The 22,116-nt window shown below is 36.7% G+C and overlaps 1 protein-coding gene across 3 annotated transcripts in view; it reads left to right on the top strand.

The window, feature by feature from the left end:
- Positions 1-22,116, top strand: part of CC2D2A (coiled-coil and C2 domain containing 2A) — a 53,648-nt gene that overhangs the window by 17,403 nt on the left and 14,129 nt on the right. For all 3 annotated transcript variants that reach the window (XM_065659084.1, XM_065659099.1, XM_065659092.1), the window contains exons 11-24: positions 2,873-3,013; positions 3,435-3,591; positions 4,486-4,721; positions 5,627-5,804; positions 6,996-7,152; positions 8,283-8,430; positions 10,657-10,795; positions 11,580-11,783; positions 14,664-14,756; positions 16,220-16,311; positions 18,021-18,188; positions 19,666-19,771; positions 21,068-21,177; positions 21,297-21,393. In XM_065659084.1, coding sequence (XP_065515156.1) covers positions 2,873-3,013; positions 3,435-3,591; positions 4,486-4,721; positions 5,627-5,804; positions 6,996-7,152; positions 8,283-8,430; positions 10,657-10,795; positions 11,580-11,783; positions 14,664-14,756; positions 16,220-16,311; positions 18,021-18,188; positions 19,666-19,771; positions 21,068-21,177; positions 21,297-21,393 — 2,026 coding nt within the window. The remainder of the gene's footprint in view (positions 1-2,872; positions 3,014-3,434; positions 3,592-4,485; positions 4,722-5,626; positions 5,805-6,995; positions 7,153-8,282; positions 8,431-10,656; positions 10,796-11,579; positions 11,784-14,663; positions 14,757-16,219; positions 16,312-18,020; positions 18,189-19,665; positions 19,772-21,067; positions 21,178-21,296; positions 21,394-22,116) is intronic.

The following is a 22,116-nucleotide window of genomic DNA, read 5'->3' as shown; positions in this document are numbered from 1 at the left end:
TCCTTTTTTCCTTTCTGTGGTAGTACAAAATATGATTCATGGCAGACCTTTAAATTCTGCTGTAAATTGCTCTAGAAAATTTTCAAGGCTTAAGAGTTCTTACTGATTGGTTGAGTAAGGAAAATTATTAAGAAAATACAGTTTAGGCTGAAATCTTGATTCAGAAAGGGTCTAATCTGATTGCCTTTTATTAATTCTGTAGCAACTATTTACTGGTGTGTTTTGCACAATTAAAATTCAGTTGAGCTTTCAATAGACACCGGTGGGATGCATGAAGCTCTCACAACAATACAAGTGGCATAATTTTCTGAACAGACAAAAAACCTTAGGCCTTTTCCGTTGTCTTCCTTATTACATAAGTGTTCTTGATTCACTTCCCATTCTTATGTATTTTGGCCATATTTTTTGCCAATGGGTTAATATACATAAAATGGTAGAATTTTGTTTTACAAAATTACAGTTATTTTTCTTGGACAGTACATGTGTAGCAAAAATATACTGTTCTTGGCTTGGCAGTGGAAGTTAGTATTATTTTTGGCAGATGGACAGTGGTGAACTCTTAAGTGTAAGCAGTATGCTCAAAATTAAATTATTTTGGAGATCTGTGCCGGACAACCTTTGAACTAGTAGATACTTAATAAAAATCTATCAGCTTTTCACAATCTGAAAGTAGGCAATAATATATTAAAGAAACAGAAGCTTAGATTATGTCATGGGTTACACGACAATACAATGTTTTAAGAAATCTTTTCTTTAATAACAATTCTACTTTCAGCCTTGAAATTTACATTTGCTTACACTTATTCATCCACTCACTACTCTTAGTTTGGGAATTGCTTCTTCAGATTTTCATCTTTCAAGCACGCTGTCCTGTAATACATTAGTATTTGTACAGGACATAGAGAATTTATAACATATGATTTTATACTGAAGGACAAAGTCTTCCTTCCATTGAAAAAGGAGTAGTTTTTATTAGTATTTTCTTAACACATCTGCTGGAGGACTAGGAGCAGGAGGTGTGCATTTACCACACGGTACCTTGGAGACAGGATCTCTCACCAGGAAAAACATGAGAATAGTAATGAGAACGTTCACTGTGAGAATGAGATTCTTGGGTTTTGGCACCAAGTCTGGGACTTGCTTGATGGTTGATCTTAATTAGATAAAATATTCCTTCTGAGTTTCTTAAGTGTTTTTCTAGGCCGTGAGTGATTTAGTTTAGTGTCACATTATAATGAATTGGGAGAACCTCAGTTGAAATCAGTGAGATCAGAGTTGTGTAAGTAATGTGAGATGAGTTTGGCTGGGATTATTCTAGGGCTTTTCATATCTGTAATTCTTTCTGGCTCCATCTCTGTTGTTGGAAGCTGTTATGCATATGAAACTCAGATGATTTCAGGAATTTTTACTGTCATGATGCTTAATACTAATTTGGACTGCATGTGTTGGTAAAAGCATCTGACCTGGCTCGTCTTTCTTTTAACACGGCATTTCCCTGATGGTCAGTATAGTACACTCATGAGAAATTGCAGATGTGAAGAGAGTGTAGCATGGAAAATCATCTAATTGCTTCCTCCACCCTCCAACAACATAACTGACACATACTCTATGCTGTCTGATGATCAGAGTTGTAGTTTTCCACTGGTTTGAGGAAGAAATGTCATCTGAATACAGAAGACACTTGCAAATTAGCAATTTCAGCCCTCCTGACCTCGTTTGTAGAGGAGGAAGCCAGCGCATGCTGTGGATTGCAGGTTTCAAGGCTCTTCTGGCTGATGTGTTTTACCAGGGGTGATTCTCTCCTGAAAGGTCCTACTTCCAAATTGTATGCATTAGATAAGTGTAATTACTGATGTGTATGATCCTCGTGCCTTTAAGCTTCATCTTCTAGCTTCATCTGGTAGACAAAGAAGAAAAGGTTGTTAAGCTGCGTGGATAAGTAACACTCAGACTGCTAGCAGATGTATTGGAGAAGTATCCCTTTCTGGAAAGTCTGTATTGCTTCTTTATTCTTTTTACTAAGTTTGTTTATGCTTTTAAATAATGTAAGATGTATTTCTTCTTTCAGCTCTAACTCACCCTCCCTGTCTTCCACAGTCTCTGAATATTACAAACAGTAATGTATTAACTTACATCTTCTATTGTTTTGAGGTTTTTTTAAATCACATTCTTTTTACTAGGCATGTTTAGCTACCAAGATGGTACTGGAAACTGGTACTGGAAACAGTCTGTGCTTGTGCTGCATGGACATTTACATGGGAGCTGTGTTATGGTCATTAAAAGTGCTAATGAATAGCTCTTTTACAAACAGATGAGAGGCTGAAAATGTGAAATACCAATTCTGAGGAAAAAAAAAAAACCTGTTAATTTTGTTTGTGTTAAGAATCTTGTAGGGCTGTCAGAGGACTTAAATGACTTTATAGTTTGCTACATTACTTCATCTCTGCAAGCCCATTTTACTGGAGCTAGAGGCATGTTAAGTTTAAAACATATTTTGTAATGTACAATGTAATAAGCATTACTTCATAGCAGCAGTGCAAGTTTCCTAGGCTGTTGTTTACATGAATTGACTTTAAAATGTTTTTAATGATGTACAGCTGTAATAAGCATTTCAGAAAACTTTGGGATCTCTGGAGAATGAGCTGTAATTGAAGTCAGATTGTCCAAAATGCAAGAGACTGGAGTACAGAAGGAAATCAAATCCTGCCATCTTCAAGTCTGGGTTTTATGCTCCTTGGATTTAAACCACTGCAGCCATCAGTCAAATTGAAACCCACATCACTTGGCTTTTGCTATTGCACATTTTCACTCTGCTGTTCCACTGAGTTACAAAATTCTTACTGATTTTGTGCATATGTATGTATGTCTCTAGGCAAACCAGAAGACTTCGTGATGCTGAACAAGAAAAAGACAGAATATTGCTTAAGACCATTATAAAAGTTTGGAAACAAATTAAATCCCTCCGTGACTTCCAGAAGTTTACTAACACACCCATGAAACTTTACTTGAGGAAGTATGTTTTGATAACGCTTTTTTGTACTTCATTTGCCAGCAGCAGAGTTTTAGTAAGATTAGTTGATTTGGGAACTTAAAATTCTGGTATGAAGGGTGCAGAAGTAAGAACTTGGGAAGTGTCTAGCACCGGTTGAACCTGCCGCTATTCTTCTTGAGTTTGGGGAGGAAGGAAGGTTAAAATAACAAGTAATTACTATAATTACTATAACAGAAAGTAATGATATGATATCCATTGGATATCCATGGATAGTAACTGTCTGCTATCAGCTTTAAGACTGTCTATGCTGATATTTTTAAATAGAACACACTTTTGATCTAACGAAATTAATTCATGGAGAAGTAGACTTATGTTACATATTACAGACTTACTTGTAGCCCTTATGTTAATTTATGCAACATGTTGATAACTTGTTTTGAAGGGAACAGGTTGATCAGAGATTAGATGAAGAAGCATATGAAGAGGAAATTCAAGCTGAGATAAATGAATTGCTAGAAGAATACATGGAAGAATATGAAAAGAAAATGGAGGAGTATAAAACTGAGCTAAAAGAGTGGAAATTGTGGAGGAAAACACAGGTTTGTTTAAATCATTCAGTTTCACAAAAAAAAGTTAAAACTTACTAAATGTGTAGAAAAATTGTCCTTGTTATGAAAATTGTTCTTCTAATACAGAAGAGTCAATTTCAGGGTAGTTATGCGTAGATTTTGTGATGTATTTGGACACATTCTGTCTACTTAGAATTTGTTAGTAAATTAATTGTGAATTAATTAAAATTAAAACTAAATTTTTTTGAGCACTGTCTCCTGCTATTGATGTTCAGCACTTCAGCAGTTCTTTAAATTTAATAGTTCTGCTGCATTCCCATTAAATTCATTCCTTTGCAGACAGAAAACATGGATGAATTTTGTGTGAATGGTGAAGCAAAGTAATTATGGGGTGCTTCTAGTGAGCAAGCAGTTGATGTCATCTCATGTAAATTTCAGTTTTGGAATGTCCCCAAACTGAATTATTTAATGCTAAGCTACAAAGCTTGTGCACTGGAGTTTGTGGCACATGTGCATTCACTTCAGCAGTGTGTATGCACTGTGTATCTTGAAGAACTGTCTCTGCTGGTTGAATAACCCTCCTTCAGTCCTGACAGAATGCATATGGTAACTAAGGCTAAATGAGAAGTCGGCTGCTAGCCAGAACGTTCAAGAAACATGTTTATTTTGTAAGTTGGTTGAGAAGGTTAAATAAATGTTTTGTTTGAAACACATTATGTGTTGAAACATATGAATGGAATGCAGTGCTGAATTCTGAATCTGAAGTAGTACTGTAGTGTAAGAGAAATGTCATTTTTGTGTGTTGTGATTTTAAAATTACAGTCATTTCTCACATGTTTATCACTTGTGAATCAAGAGAACAAGGGAAAAAAAAAATAGTGATTGAAACAAGTTCAGGAAGAGCATTGTTATTTTTATATGCAGAAATCCAAAAAGAAAAAGAAGAAAAAAGACATTAATGAAGAGGAAGAATCAGATGAAGATTGTGATCTTGGTGAGGAACGTGTAAAACCCATCCCACCTAAAATGGCCAGTAGTCTGGACATTGAACAGCAGGTTAGAGAAAAAGCTGCCAACTGCAGAAGGAAACCTGGAGAGCCTGCTCTAATTCCTGAACTGATGCTGTCAGGAAATATAACTCCAACTGAGTTGTGTCCTCGGTAAGATCAATGGTGTCCTGCAGATTATTTTCTTTATGACTTTTCTGCTGTTATTTATTAACTGATGGATTGTACAACTTCAGAAGCATGTGCTCACCTCACCGCTCTGTTTAGCCTAGTGATAAAACTGCTCTCTGAAGTTGATACAACTTAGTTTGTTTTCAAGTCACATATAACCTTGTATATATAGTGGCTTGGAGAATGCATGTCTGCCCATTCCCTTTGAAACTTCTGATGTTCCATGAGCATCTGCCTGGAACAGTGGTGTGTATATAAGGAAGTTCTTTTCAGTGTAGAGTCTAGGTCACTTTTGTGAGTACCATGCTCATTAGCTAGTCCTTTACACCAGGTCTCTGCTACAGTCAACAAAGGGAAAGTAAGGAAATAGTGTAGTAAACCAGAGATTTCAGTGTGGATAAAATAAATAGATTTACTTGTTTGTGTTGATTTCTGCATTTACACACACAATTTAACATAGATTTAGTAGACTTTACTCTTTCCAAAAACTGCTTTGTTTGTATTTATTCAGCAGATAACCTCATCAAGGAATATTGCTTGGCTCTTTCATTCCCAGCAACTAAAAACTTAATTTGATATCATCTGTTGTGTTTTGGAGGAAAGGAGTAAAAGGATATCTTGTTTCCCTATATAACTCTTTTTATATGGAGGTGGCTTTAGTGGATCTAAAATGTGACCTGTTAATTTTTAAATCATATTATAGTCATGAGAAGGTAAAGCAACTGTTAAATAATAGTTTTAAAGTCATTCCTGTCTAGTGACATTTTTAGAATACCATTTTAATTTAGGCAACTTCTATTTACTCTTGCAGAATCAGATTCTCATTAAACATAACCAAGGAATAAAAATGTTATTAAAAATGATATGACAGCTTAACATATTTACAGAGCTGAAGTTTTGCGACGAGAAGATGTGAAGAAACGCTCAGCTTTTATAAAAGTCCTTTTCAACTCCAAAGAAGTATCAAGGACTGTTACCCGACCAATAAGTTCAGATTTCAGAGTTCATTTTGGACAGATTTTCAATTTACAAATATTCAATTGGCCAGAGAGTTTGCAACTGCAGGTAAGTAATGATTTATCATAGAAACTTTTAAGAAGATAATATGAAGTGTAATTACTCTTGTAGTGCTTGTCTTTTGCTCTGTGGTAGTGTTGTAAAGACTGAAAAACCCTTTGTAAATCATCAGTCTTATACCCCTTCCTTGCTTCTCCAGTCACAAACTTTAAACTTTTTTGCTACATTTTTGATGCTTCTGCTTTATACATACATTTATATATGTGTGTGTGTGCATGTTACATATAAAGTGACTATGGGCAGCATGGGGAAAAGGAAGTAATTGGGACATATGCTTAAATATGTTACTGGAGCAGCCTCTTAGTTTTAGAAGAACTGATGCAAGTTGCAGGTAAACTTGCCAAAGTGGCCTTCTTAAGACATTGTTGTCCACACAGCAAAATCATCATAATGTTTGCTGGAGGGGTATAATCAGAAAAAAAAATCACTGCTAGTAATGTCCATAACTGCACTTGACCTGGTCAACAGTGCAGTTAAGTCAAACCACCACCACCTCTATTCTAAGCAAGAATTAATGAATGAGTCACATGAATTTTCAGGGCCAATACAGTATATTTTTAGGAGGAATATGGTCAGGATTCTACTAATCCTGTTAGGTAATGTATTGCTGGTAGTTCAGAGTAGGGTGTATACCCCTTGCCTGCTCAATACATGTAATGCACAGATTGAAAGGGAAAATAAATACCATCTTATTGGATTAAAAACATCTGAATGGAGAAATCATTCATGTCACTCTGAGCCTGCAACTAGCCAGAGAAGAGGAAAGCATCCTGCAGTACTGCCAGAACAGGCACTGTGTGCCTAACCCTGCCTTTTATGGTAAGGGAGAATTAGTGAGGCAGAATCCCTTTGGCATCTTCACCTGGTGCCAGTGACTGTCACAAGCAGTTATATATCGTACAGTGATGTTCTTTAAAGCCTGCAGTTTGTTATATTATTCTCTGGTGCATTATAAAGGTGAGCAGAATATACTTCTAGGAAAAATTCAGATCAAGTTAGGTGCTGGTAGCTGAAATGTCTGCTAATTGGGGAATTCAGAAAGTAAATTAATACAGTTGTCTTAATTATTTCATGCTTAAGTCATAGTAAAATCATTTGTTCAGATACTCTGTCTACAGTATGTTTTCAACTTCTCATGAGTACATCTGGTTTTATGTCTGTCCCCATCTTTTTTTCTAGATATATGAAACAACGGGTATGAGCAGTACCACCTTGTTGGCTGAAGTGTTCATACCTGTTCCTGAGACTACAGTTCTGACAGGCAGTGCTCCTATAGAAGAGATTGAGTTCAGCAGCAGTCAGCGTGTGGTGTTGGACCATGAAGGAGTTGGGAGTGGTAGGGTCTCTCAGTCTTTCTCAGTTCAGTGTTTCTTATTTCACTGAAACCATGTAGCAGCAACAGGCTGGTGTAAGTTTCAGAGTAAATTCTGCTAAGAGTGAGGGGTTTTTAGTACTTAAATAGTCAGGCCTCTGACACCACAGAGCAAACATGATGTTAATCAGTGTAGCTTCGGTGATGTTAATGTTTTATACCACTGAAGAACTGGCTATAAAAGTGTATATGCAGAGTAAATTTTTGTCTTCCTATTTGCCTTGTTGAAATCCTGCAACACATTTTATCCTTGAGACACTGGAAAAATAAAATAAGGGAGAGAGAGGAAAATGGCAATCAAGAATAATACATGGTAGTATATGAAACTTTCAAGTTTATGTAAGTTTGAACAGCATTTTGAGATGACTGACTTGCATAGATTTGCCATGTATGAAATGCAGATCAAGCTAGAGCAGAATAATAAATAAACAACTGTGGAGGAAAGAAATGTGGTAAAAAATTCATTAAAACAAATATGTGTGTAAGTGTCACTGGCCGTGATGACTGTACGTGCACTCACAAAGCTTTAGGACTGAATTTTTAGTCATGCATTATTCTCTTAACTCTGAATTTCTGTTTCATTAATAACAGTATGCTGAACTGAAAAACTACCAGAAATGTTAGGACATGTCTGTGAAGCAGAAAAAAACCCTTTTGACATAGTTCTCAGGGATTAGCCTTTCCTTCCAACCCAAATGAAAAGCCTTTCTGTGGAAGACTGTGTGGAACAGAGTCCTTCACTCTTTTTGTGGAGCAAAATCCTTCCTCACAGCATACAGCAGAATCAAGTCGTTTGACATTTTTCCATTTATATAAAGACAAAGGTGATTTCATAGAAGTGTTGAATAACCGGTTGGACGGGACCTCAAGGGTGAGCTGATCCAACCTTTCTTGGCCATGACCTAGCTGGCTCAGTGCCCTGACCAGCCAAATCTTAAAAGTGTCCAACGCTGGGGAGTCCATCACTTCCTTGGGGAGATTACTCAGATTGTTCTCATTGACTACTTATTTTCAGGATGTGTTTTAAAAAAATGTTCAGACATTGTGTTTGAATGCATAAATATACTACTTTGGGGTTTTTTGTCCCTTGATAGGTGTGTCCTTTTCATTTGAAGCTGATGGTAGCAACAGGATGACTTTAATGACCTCTGGGAAAGTATCTAATAGTGTCTCTTGGGCGGTTGGAGAAAAAGGAATCCCCTTAGTTCCTCCAGTGTCTCAGCAAAACACAGGCGTTTCAAGGTAATATGATAGGAATTTTCAGTGATTCAGGGGAAACTGATTATATTAGTATTTAAAAACCCCGAGGCTTTCATAATCGAGGATTATCATAATCTTTTTTCCTTTAGATATTTTACTTTGCGCTGTAACTCCCTGCAGATGTCTTAGGGTACACAATTTTGGTAAACAGGTTTTAATTAGAAATTTAATCTTTTAGTATATTAATTATCAACAATATTAAAGTTAAACTCAAGCTTATTAATACACTTTTATGATTTTCTAACAGAAGATGCCTGTACTGGCAAGGAACTTTCCTGTAATTTTGCTCAGAACAGAAGCTCCATCTTTTACTTAATCTGAAGTGTATTTGGGGAGGCTATTGGGACACATGCTTTAACTGCCTTCTCTATAATTAATGATAAAGGGTGCGCTATAAAAGCGGTAGAAGTTAGTGTAGGGGCTTGACACTGTTAGTGAATTAATCAGTGAAAAATTCTCATCTGTCGAATCATTCCAAGATAATACTCTTTCATGATTTTTCTCCACCGGAAGCATATTGACCTGCAGAAATGAGTATATTATTCCATTCAAAACAAGCTAATTTGCCCTGTGGCTGCAAATTGGATATTGTAGATGGTTTGTCCATCTTGTTGCTTTTATACAGTTGCAATAAAGTCAAGGAGATGATACTTAAAGTCTGCATTTGTAACGTCTTCAGGTAACTTCACTGTAAAGCCTTAAGGGTTTTCCTGAGCTTATTAACACTGAGCAAGTACCTTTTCCAGCTGATTAGATTCTGACAGATTTTTATTTATTTAGAAGTTAGACATTGGCATCCAAATCAATATGTTGCTGCTTTTGACCCAGTCTGCAACTGTGAGAGTAATTTTCTCATCACCGTGTGAATAACCTGCTGACTTCAGTAAGATTAAAACATAAGGATGTATTCCCAAAGGCTAACTTTAAACTCTGGAGGCTAATCACTGTAGTAAATGGAAAAATGGGGAATTTCAGAAGGAAGTTAGCTGTAGTCTGTGACTTTCCATTGTTTGCTGTGAGACAACTTTTCATGCCTGAAGTTAGTTTTTGCTGCCCATTAGCTTTTCAGCACAACTGTGATTCAGTGGCATTTGTCAGGACTGATGCCTAAAGGTAAAACCTCGATGTTACCCCTTTATCTGCTGCTCCAGTAACCGCTGGATATTTGGCTGATTCTAACCACGTGTGAGAAGGATCCATAAGCTCTTAAAGCTTTCTTGAAAATATTCAGCTAAGCAGAGATCAAAGACTCAAATTATCACCCCTAAGAAAAGAAAGGGCAACATCCACCCTCTGTGGTATTTGATTAATAACATGCATACCCTTGTGTATTGGGTTTATGTGCCAAGATTTTGGTAGTGGAGGGGCTTCAGGGATGGCTTTTGTGAGAAGATGCCAGAAGCCTGGACAGCAAGTCAGTGTACAAATGGCCTTCATACTAGCTACCATAGTTCTTTGCCTACTGTGAGTCTAATAAAGTGAGCAGAAGTGTCCAAAGGAGTGGAACTGGGACTCTTAGTGCCAGGGAGGACCAAAAGCAGGGCTACGCCACAAGGGAGAAGGCTGAAGAAGGGTGTCCCAGCACAGTTAGTGTCCTTGCCAGCCAGCATGCAGTCTTACAGGAGCTGAACATGACAGGCAGAGCAGGTGCAGCAGTCCTGACATGGCAAGGGGAGGAATCAGGCCCCAGGATCTATCCAGAAACACCAGGGAAGGGCCAAGACTACAATGCAGGTCTGAGTAAGCCATCCAGGGTACAGATCAAAGACACAGGGGCAAGCAAGGACTGTATCTGAGAAGTACGTTTCAGTATGGATTGCCAAATATTTCATGCTATATTTCATGCTTTCATTGCTTTTGTGAAACAATTTATCATGTTATTGATTGCAAGGAAGCAACATGGAATACTGTAGGTGTATCACAGATGTATCAATAAGCACCTTATTACCTTATATAAAAATTCTTTTCCACCAGTTCCTTCGTATTTCCCCATTGTTTTCCTTTGCAGTTCATAATTCCTTCATTCGCAAAGCTGCAATTAAGAATTGTGTAGTGGAATTTACTATTCAGGTTGTGGGGAACTTTTTGGGTTTGGGTGGGTTTTTTTTCCAATATTGTATTAAGTACTTCTTTTTTTTTTTTTCTTTTTTTTTTTAATATTGCTAAATAATACGCATGGTATAAGTTGAGTCAATTCTGTCTTTTTAGTGCTTTAAAAAACATTGATGCTATTGCATCCATTGGCACATCAGGCTTAACCGACATGAAGAAACTAGCTAAGTGGGCAGCAGAAGCAAAACTTGATCCAAATGACCCAAGCAATGCAGCTCTGATGCAGCTGATCATGGTAAGTGGCTTTTGCAGAGCTGTAGGGCTAATAGAGCTGTGAAACGGCTACTCACTAGTGCCTTCCCAGGCGATCTGTATGCATGCCAGGGAGGTAGTAGCATTTGAATTTATTGTGGACATACTTGTGTGAGTGTTAAGAAGCAAAATGTTTACTAAAATATGATTTATTAATCCATTTAGTAGTGGCTTAATTATTAATGAGTATGATTTATTAATCCAGTAATATTTTAATGGTGAAAAATAGGTATAAGGGAATATGCAAACTGATTAATTTATAAATTTAAAAAAAATACAGGTTTTGAGTTTGTTTCCTTAAGGGGCAGGAGTATTCCCAGTGCACTTGTATGATATTAAATAGGAAGTTGGACAACTACACAATGAGATCTAGTGTGTTGTAGAAGTTGCAGCTTTTCTGAACATCAAAGTGGGGAGCTGTTTACGTAGCTGAAATTGTGTAAATGGATTGTCTTTACAGTACAGCTGCCTAGGTTACTCGTCTGTGTTACAGTTTTCCTACTCTTTATTATGTTACAAAGAAATAGAATTTTATTGGATTCTTAAATATATATACTTTGCTCAACCAAACCCCACTTTAAAACACTTGCTGTTTCAGTCCCCGTTTGATCTGTCTCAGTTGCTTTTGCTTAAAATGACCACCTTTGGCATATGCAAGTAAGACTTACAGAAGTTATTTTATAGACTTTAGTCACTTTGCATGAAAGGGAGGTGTGTGGGGGCGGGGCGTTCTCAGTAAAAAAATATTATTTTTTTTAATGATTTAGGCTGCTACGGGTGGAGAGGCCCGGGTTCCGGAGTTCTTCAGGTTGGAACAGTTGCAGCAAGAATTTAACTTTGTTTCTGATGAGGAATTTAATAGATCAAAGAGATTCCGCCTTTTGCAACTGAGAAGTGAGGAGGTGGCGGAGTTCCGAAACTATAAGCAAGTCCCCTTACACGAACGAGAAATCAGTGAGAAAATCTTCCAGGTAGATTGGTACCTGAAATATTTCTTTTCTAGTTTTAATGCTAATATTTGACTTGCAATGGAGTCAGTTGGTCCCTTAAAGAATGTACAGCTATGCTGATATGCAAAAAGCGAGAATTTTAGTCCTTCAGTCTTTTCTAGTTTTACTTTACTCTAAGACAGCTTCCTTCCAAGGCAATATTTCCACAGCTATACTGTGGAAGGAGAAAGATAAACCACAGCAACTACTGTAGACAAATTCTAAGATAGTTTTTGTTGAAGGTAAGAGACCTTTCATTTATTTGTAAGTGATTTCAAATACAGAAAGATAATAAAAAGATAATTCAGGCTTAGGCTTACTAACTTTTGAGCCCTCTCTTTGGAGGTTGCTGGAAGCAATGGCTAGCAAAACTTACAACATTTTTATGTTTTACTACAGCTTATGTTGCAGTTATTCTGCAATGTTTTAGTACATTGTTTCAGTTAGCTTACCCTGTCCTTGCCTGTTTGTTAAGAACCCTACTGAAATGCAATGTGTGGAGTTTTTATTTGGGTCATACTTCAATTATTTTTAATCTCAACTCCATTATTACTGTTAAGTCATGCATGCTTTTGTTCTTTAGCAATTAATGTAGCTAAGGAGCATTTTAGTGTGCTCATTTCTTTAGCAGGATCAGAATCGTAGAATAGGTTGGAAGGGAATTTCAAAGATCATCTAGTTCTGACCCCCCCGCAATGAGCAGGGCATCTTCAACTAGATAAGGTTGTTCAGGACCATATCCAGCCTTCATCTCTGATTCTGGCAACTGCTGCTTCATCCCTACTTCTTCTTACATAAATTTATTTAAAAAAAAATCTTTCTTCCATTACTTTTGGATTATCTCTTTTTTAAAGGTATTTATTAATTCAGTCATGTCTGGCTCTTTGCAATAAATATTTTTCCTTTTTAAATTTTAGATTAGTTTTGTACCTTTTTATTTAAAGATGGGCCACATCTTTGATACATGTTTCCGATCACATGGATTCTAGAGACTTTGCTAATTTCATTTTCTCACTCAAAATTAAAAACTATTGTTTAAGAATCGGTTTATTTCTTTTCTTTTTTCATTTAAGGGTAAATTGAATAAATCTATGATCGCCCATTCCAAGTTAATTTTATGTGACATGATCTTTAAAACTAAGTTAAAGTGGAATAGTTCCTAGTTGCTTTACTTGCTATTTGGCAAAGAAGTCTGAAAAATCATAGAATTGTGGCAATATTGTTTGGAAAATGTTATCTGGAGGTCATCTAGCCGCACTTTACACTGAAGTGGTGGGACTGTTACCAGCACTAGATGAGGTCAGCTATGTATTTGTCTAGCCAAGTTTTGAAAACCTCTAAATGGGAGATTCCATGGCCTTTCTGGATAACCTGTCCCAGTGTTTTCCAGTGATTATAAAAATAAAAAAAAAAAAAAAAAAAAAAAGAATAAATCCTGTCCAACCTGAGCTATCCAAGATGTATTTAACGGTTGTTTTCTCTTGTTATATTGTCTGGAACTAGAGAGACGAGTTTGGCACACTCTACCAACTCAAATAGTTGTGGGCAGATACAGGTTTGATCATTAATCTGTTCCTGACCAGACTGAGTTGAACACCTTGTCCAGTGAAAGAAGGATACTGAAATACTGGAGCAAGTCCAGCACAGAGCTGCCAGAATATCTACAGGGCTGGCGCACCTGACATGCAAGAAAAAGTTGAAAGGACTAAGATTTGCTTTGGCCTAAGCAGGCAAGGCTAAGTGTGGACTCTTACAGCTTCCTTCAGATACCTAGCAAGACAGTGCAGAGCAAAAAGCGAGGCTCATCTTAGTGGCGAGATGATGACAGGCACCAGTCACTCCAAGAGAAATTCCAGTTAGATGTAATGAAAACACTTTTCACAAAGAGTGTATTCAAATTCTAGAACATGTCCAGCAAGTTTGTATCATGAACATGTCCAGCAAGTTTGTATCTAGAACATGTCCAGCAAGTAATTGCCATCTCCAGAGATACTGAAAATTCAACTGGCAGAGGCCTTTGAGCATCCTGATTGCAGCTGTGCCTGCTGTGAGTGAAGGTTTGGATCAGATAAGAACCAGAGTTCTCTTCCAACCTACATTATTCCAAGCTTCTGACCTGTTCTTGTAGGTCATGTTCTATAGGCTTCTGACTTCTTAGTGTTAGTGGACCCCACGCAGTTTCTCCACATGCTTGTTGAACAGGCAGCCCCAAATTAATTTTACTGAGTAGCTTTTAAGTGATAAGTAACTGCTATTCTAAAGCCAACCTGCAGGCTTCCATTAAGCCTGCAAATCTGGAGGGACCCCCTGGACTTGTAAACTCTGTGTTTTTCTTGGAAGCTGAGTGTCAGTTCTAACCTTTTCTTAATTTATGAGACACCTTCCAAAACTTGTGAATAAAAGTTGCATCTGTCAGTACAGTTGTGTCACTAGTTACTGTGTATTAAAACACAGTTCAGATTTCAGGTCATCTTCCATAAATACTGCATCACTTCTGTTATAAAAGGATTCTCCTTTATGATTGCAGCTGCAGTAAGAGAAGCCATTTCCAGTTCGAATGGAATTTCAGTTTTACAGCAGCAGGTCAAAGTTCAGCTTTAAAAGAAGTGAGGGACGTCTTCAAGTTATTCATAGTAATTTAAACCACATGAATCTTGTAACTTAATGGAATTCTTGTCTATATTCATGGTAGTTTAGCAGTGCTGTTGCTGTATACATTAGCATTAAAAATAGCTTTATAAACCTCTGACATCTGTTTTGGTTTATAGTGATCCATACATTAATGAAATATTTGCCGTTTTTCATGTATGTAATAAAGCACTGAATATGTTTCAAATCACAAACTCTAGTAAATATGTTTAGGACTATGAGAAGAGACTGCAAGAGAGGGATGTGATTGACAGCAAAAATTACTTAGATGCCCACAGAGCAGTTGTTGCCAACTATCTACAGAAGGTAAGCTGCAAAAAACATGGATCCACCATATTTCTCTAGACCATATGTTGCTTCTATACTTGGAAGCTTCAATTCCATGAAAATTAAAAACTTACTCATCTCTAAACATGACTTACAGACATATTTAAAGTCTCTAGTTGGGCCTGAAACTGGTCTAGTTGAGCAAGTGGAGATTTATAAATGATTCATTTAATCTTACTGAAAAAGTTGCCATATACAAGATGACCAGCCATTCTGGATTTTTCCAGCAGTTCTGTAAATTCTCTTTTGCTCCAGTGTCCCAGAGATTTGTACTGTTGTGTCCCAGGCATTCACTGTTTCCCCTTTCCTCTCTACTTTCCTTCTTGTAAGCTGTGATGCTAAGAACTTAATGATCTCCATGAAAGTGGCCCTGACCTCTGCAAAAGATGTGATACACATTGTGTCTTGTCCTGCAGCCTGAGGCAGAGGGCATATCTTCCATCACATTACCTTCACTGTGGTATTATAGTATAGAAAACATTGGTCATATAACCAAGAGAAGTTTGCTGTTTTAGAATATTTGGGCAAAATAGGAGGTGCAAAACATGGCTACCAGTTTCTTACTGGTACTGGAAATATCAAGAAGTGTACTAAATCATAGCCAGCCAGCAAAACATACGCTATGATGATAACATTGATATGATGTAGGACAAAACAATTTGTCTGTTAGAAAGAATGGTTTGTGAAAGAATCCTAGACAATGAAGAGTGTTTAAATCTTCCAGGCAAGTGCCAGAGCCCAGATTCAGTATGATAATATAAAAAACATTATTTTAACACAGCTGTCATGTCTGTGTCAGCCCCATATGTTTGTCCGATACTTGAGTATGCACTCAAACATATGGTTTATTCAGTGCACTGAATAATGGTGTAGTAGTACAGAGTAATAAGCGTCATGGTACCTTTATTTGTCACTCTTTTAGATCAAATACAATTAGCCTTTTTTTAGAATAATATTTGGGTATTTTGCAGTTTCATAAATTGTCAGGTGTGCTTGAAAATTAGACTTCTCCCATCAGAACTGAAATCCAGTTCACCCTGAAATGTGATCTTTATATGCCTGTTACTTCAAAACAAAGATATAATAGTAGTAACTTAAATAAAATCTTTTATAAGTAACAAAGGGGGAGATGTTTTTCAGAAAGGTCTTTGGTATTGCTGCTCTGCAATGGCACAGTATATTGATTCGGAGAAAACTCCAGGAACAGACTTGCCAACTTGTGCCCCCCTTGTCTCAATATAAAGGCATTGCTAGCATCTGTGGTAGGAAAAAAGGACAAAGTCACGATGTTAATCTGCTTCAATATAGTTGTCAGGAGTTTTTTAAAAGTGGGAAAAAATAATGTGCATTTGGAGATTTGTTTGTGTTTAATAGAATGCAAATATTTGCAGTAGGTTTGGATTAGAAATGTGTTTTGGTCTCTTCTCCCTCTGCATTTACAGGTTCGAGAATCAGTAATAAACCGTTTCCTCGTAGCAAAACACCATTTCATTCTCTCTGACCTTGTTAATGAAGAGGAGATTCCCAGCCTGGGGTAAGGGAGCTGTCTTTATTTGTTCTAAATCAAAATATAATAATAACATAAAACTAACTGCTCTTTTTTTACAAAGCATTGGTGTGCCTAACAACTGATGCGATTTTGTGTTTAGTGCAATATATAAACTTCCAGTCACTAAGTGCACCTCTGCCAGTATGGAGAGTGTATTAATACACAGAGCATGTAAAAAGTTTTCACAGTCTAGTTTTGGCAGAAGTTGTGTGGCAGCATGGAAATAAGATTTAGCAGCGTATAATGCATCAGGCTGTGATCTGATGAGCTGAGCATAGCCTTAGGTGGTGCCAGACTGAATGATGTTCAAATACCAGACAAGCGTTGGAGCTAGTGACACTGCCACTGGTTCTGCAGGTGGTGCTCACTTAGATGTAGTGCAGATGCCCTGCAAAAAATGTGAAATAAATATATTTTTTTAATGGTCATTTTCTTTATTTTGCTTCTCGTGTATTTGTTTGCTGTTTCTGGATATTGTCAAATGCTGTTTACTTTCAGAAATGTTTGGAAATGACTTCCTTTTTCTTTTAATATTTTTGTTTTTTGTAGTGACTTAAGCACTTTCTTTGAATGGTTGTTCCAGTTGCCATACTTATTAAGTCTGACATTTATTAGTCATCCCAGCATAGATGACTTGCTGGCTTAAAAGCTGTGTAAGCAAACAAGTTGTGGAATTTATTTTTATTTCCGTGTAGAATTTGCTTGTGTTCACTATGAACATGACACTTAAAGTGCAGCCAAAGGTTTTTCACTGAGCAGTATAAATCTAAACAGTCCCATCTGCTGGAGATACAGAGACTTGCTCTCTGACAAAAGAATTCATCCTGTTTTATAGCTCATGTTTTCACATCACAGAATAAAAGAAACCAAATGAGTCTGTTACCAGGTTTTGGAGTTGTTTAAAATCAGTCGCTTCACTGATAGTTTCTTATCATGAATATTAATTCATATTTGCTGATTTATGAGGTTAATGAATTTAAAATACATGGTTTTAAAACCATCTACTTGGTGAGATATTTTAGTAACTTGTCGTTTTGTGTTATTTTAACACTAATTACTCTGGGGGGTTTAATTATATAAGGAAATAATGACGTTGGCTATCAGTTTTCAAAGTAGATTTTGGAATGCCTGCAGTTAATATCAGTGATGTATAAAAAGATACATCTGCTTTTTATTCTTCTCCTGTTTTTATTTTTCTTTGGTTCTGCTTTGCCTTGGGTTGTAAGTTCTGAGGGTCCAGGGTATGTTGTGCCATATTCATTATGATTCCTTTCTATAGCTTATTGTTTGTTGTACGTAGCTGTGTAATTAGATTTTTTTTTTTGCTTATTCCATACAGTGGTTGTTATATGTTAGATGCCTTGTTTATTGCACTGTAGTTTAGATCTATCTTGAAGTTGTGTAATTGTATCTTACCTGGTTTGGGGGAAGAACTGAAACAAAACAAAAAAACAAACATACCCACACCCCTTCCCCAAAAAAAGGTTTCTTGCACATTGAAGTTAGAATTTCTGAAGTAGAAGACAAAACTGGATTGTGTACGACTAAACAATTAAAACATTTTGACATTTCCTAGTTTTGTGTGGTACTAACAGGAGCATATATCTAATGTGCATGTGTATCATGGGAACATTAAAATGTTGCATTCTATGCAAGAATTACTAACTATCTGCTATCTGTTTCATGATTATTAGTATTTTGGGACTCAGCCTCTTTAAACTGGCAGAGCCAAAACGACCATTAAGGCCAAGAAGAAAAGAAAGGAAGAAGGTCACAGCGCAGAATTTATCAGATGGAGACATCAGACTGTTAGTGAACATCGTTAGAGCTTACGATATTCCAGTGAGAAAACCAGTGGTGAGGTATGTTTAAATGCCTGTTTTCAGTACAGATTTGTTTTCTGGTTTCTGCTGTTTTGAGGAAGCTGAAGCAACTAATGTTGAAATTCAGCCATCTGTGTTGTTTTGATCCTCATGATAAAAACAGATACACATTTATCTTTTTATTAATAATGATAAAGAACTGCTGTTCAGTGAGTTTGTAGAATAATGTGATCATTTATCAGTAACTACTAACCTCCAGAAACGTTTTACCAAAAATTCTCTCAATTTGGTTCAGGAAAAAACTGTCTGAAAGGTAACTTACAGCTTTGATAACATTATAACTCTGGTAATATCAGACGAATTATACCTTAAGCAAGCCTCCTACTTTTACTAGAGTTATTTAAATTCATAATATCTTACTACTAAAAATAAGTATTAAAAAATCTAGTTCTTCATTGAGGGATATTATGTTTGCCTCCTCAGTGGAGCATGTTGTTCTTCTCCTTCATTAACTGTTTGTTTAAGTTAATGGACTGAGCCTAATTTGGCTGTAATTTTAAAGGTGACCATTACCTTCAGGCAAATTAAGGCAATACCTGCACTGCATGATGTTGTTTCACACAGAGATGCTGGAGTTCTGAACAGTCATCTGGTTCAGCTCCAGAAATGATATATTAGTGCAGTGTTCTCTCTCTCTCTCTCTCCAAAATGAATACACCCTGCATTTAACTCAGAAATATTTTCAAGCTGACCAATTACTGTGCATACAGAATTTAGCATCTTCTGCTGTTTTATCTTTTTACTCTAATAAAGGTTCTTTCGGTTTATGTAAGTAAGTTCATACCAGGAAAAGCAATTCGTATTGGAAACATGTTGATAAGAAGGAAAAGATGAAAATTTCAATTCATTATCAGTCTTCTAGAAATAACTAAAGCCCCTCCCAGTCTTGCATTATATGATACCTTGTTTTGAGCTGCTTTCTCCATGAATAGTTTTTCTTTTATAATCTCTAGTGTCGCATTACTACAAAAAAAGTTACATGGAAACACTATAAAAATAAACCTATTAACATTTACTTTATTTCACTCATGGGTTGCTGGTTGTGTAATACTCATATGGGTTTAATTTTGTCAAAGAGGCCTTGACTGAATACCATGAAGTGTACACTGTTTATGAATTCTGTGGGGATTCATCTCCTTGAACTGAAAAAAACCTGTAGCTCAAAAAGATCATATGGAGAAGGGGAAAAAACCAAACTCTGAGCTGATAAGCTCTTCAGAAAATAAAGCCTCCAGGCACAAAGCACTCTTGCAGTGAGGCATGCAAGAGCTTTACACTCACTACCCCGTTCTGGCATTTATTTTGTGTTATTTGATGGAATAAATATCTTCCCAAGGTTAAAGTCGTGACATTAAAGTATCAGAAGTATTTCCAGAATTCAGAATGGTTAATACAGAATGTGAGGGATTCATACTTTGGAATGTGTTCTCTGTCTTCTTGTTGTTTCCTCTCATAGCAAATTTCAACAACCAGCCAAATCTTCAAGGTCCTTTAATGAGATGTTTGCAGCCTCTGCATCAGCTCAGAGCCCAGCTGATAGCCCTGATTGGGCGTTCAACCAGGTACATTACCAAACAAGCATTTTCTCATGTGAAGTTGGGAGCATTCCTCTCTTCCACAGACAGTAACATTCACCATCAGAAAGATGGCTTACTAGTGAGGCTGGTTTGCTTGCTCCTTGCAAAAAGTTGCAAAAGGCTCAGAGAAGGTGGTAAGTATGTCAGAAGTACAGAATGGCTAACGTACAGTGAAAAATGGTAGGGCTTTTCAGCCATCACAGCAGTAACTGCGAGTAGAGAAGGGAGGAATATAGTAGAAACGCACAAAATCATGACTAATGTCGAGGCCATGGATAGGGATTGACTGTTTACTGTCTCTTTCAGTAGAGGGGTGAGGGATCATCAGATGAATCTGGTAGGAGTTAGGTTTAAAACAAGCAGAAGGTTGTGATTCTTCAGGCAGCACTTAGTAGGTGCCCAGGGGAGTTGCTTATGTGTATTGTGGAATAAAGAGGCTTGCTTGCATTGGACAAGAAAAATTATTGCAGGCTTAGAAAAGTCCTTCATCTGAAAATAGTTGAAACCTGGAAAAGTAATAGGAGAAAATATCATATATGCCTGGTCTGTTCTTACTCTTCTGTATGTGTCTGCTCATGGCTGTTTTCACAGCCTGAATTTTGGGCCTGCTGCACTCTTACTCTAAACCAGCATGCTTCTGAATGAAGATGGAAGCCTTTTCGGGTGTTTTTTTCCCTTGTTTTTCTTATGATGTCCCTTCAAAATCACAGCTTTTTGAAATATAGAAATATGGAAAAGGTTATGCCATATGCTCTTGAATATTAATTATATGGCCCATTAAGCCATTTTTGATCACATTAGACTTTTGTTGTGTCTAGTATAAGTTGCTTATCTGTAATAGGAGCCAGTTTCAGAGACAACCAGGATTGCAGCAGTAGGCTGCTTGGATTACAGATAAGAGGACACAAGTGCTCTTTTTTCCACTGATGTCTGGATCGTGTTCTGTTTCAGTTACCTTCTTTGATTAGATAGCTGGTAGTTTTCCCATTCTCCAGAGAAAATGTGGTTTTGCTGGTATATATGAATATATCAAGTTTTCTGAATATACATAATCTTTTGGAAATGCTAACATATAACTTAATTTTTTTTTAAGCTTCATAAATGCTTTGAAGTCTGGGAAGTGCAGTATTTAAAGTGTGTTGAAGTTTTATCTGGCCTTGACCAGCCTTATCTCCACAAAGTATATGTTTATTTTTTTAAATACATGAAAATGCGTAATTTAAGATGTTCTCATGAATTTTTATAGAGGTCTGTTTCCTTTGTTTTGATACCTATTCATAGGTTTTAGTCCGTCCTTTTGTAGAAGTTTCTTTTCAGCGAACAGTGTGCCGGACAACAACAGCAGAGGGTCCAAACCCCAGCTGGAATGAAGAACTTGAGCTTCCATTTAGGTACAGCAAAATGAGGCAAAATTATTTCTGAGTAATGGCAATTTAATTTGAGCAAGCAAATGTATTAACATTTTCCAGTTCCGTTCGAATCACTTTTTTGGTATATTTAACCTTTTCAGAGCTCCCAATGGTGACTACAGCACCCATAGTTTGCAGTCAGTGAAGGATGAAGTTTTCATTAACGTTTTTGATGAAGTACTTCACGATGCTATAGAGGTGAGTTCATAATTGCAGGACAGTGTACATTAGAGAATATTATGAGCTTTTGCAGTTGACAGAATAAGTCTTTTCGGTGTAATAGATTTCATCCTCTTGTGCCTCTTTTATCTATTTTGTCATTGCTTACGATTTTATTTCTAGTCAATAATGCAAGATTATTAGAGGGAGCAATCTGTACAGTGTTAACCTTTGTCTGTACAAATTAAGCTTGTGCTACATAATCTGCTGCTAGAGTTGAACATATGTATGTAATGGGTTTTACTGATATTTAATGAAATTGGAGTAACTAAAATTGCGAGGCAGCATGCGAACTGTAGTCTGAATTCTGTTCTAACACTTAATCAGAATTTTTTACTAAATTCCAGATGAATGATCCCTAATTCATGTATTTTTATTAACTTTTTATGCTCTCATCCTGGTTTAATTTTTTGGAATGAGATAAATTACGCTCTCAGTGTTGACGTAACTCCTTCCCCTGCTGAAACCAGTGCAAGCCCTCCCAGTCAGTTCAGCAGAATAGCAGTACTCAACACTCTTGGAAATGCAGCCCCAAAATGAAAAAATGCACACATTTCACTGAGAACACAATTCTGTCCCCAGAACTGAAATGTTATTTGGTGGAGCAGAGGGAAGAGTGACAGTCTTGAAACTCAGATGTCACTCAAGCCTTTATAGATTTTTATTCATTTATTTTTAACAAGGTATAGGCTGATTATACTG

This window comes from Lathamus discolor, chromosome 1, assembly GCF_037157495.1.
Source record: "Lathamus discolor isolate bLatDis1 chromosome 1, bLatDis1.hap1, whole genome shotgun sequence".
In the NCBI taxonomy this organism is placed as follows: domain Eukaryota; kingdom Metazoa; phylum Chordata; class Aves; order Psittaciformes; family Psittacidae; genus Lathamus; species Lathamus discolor.
Note: the sequence above shows the minus strand (reverse complement) of the source record. Positions and strands in the feature narration are given on the sequence as shown.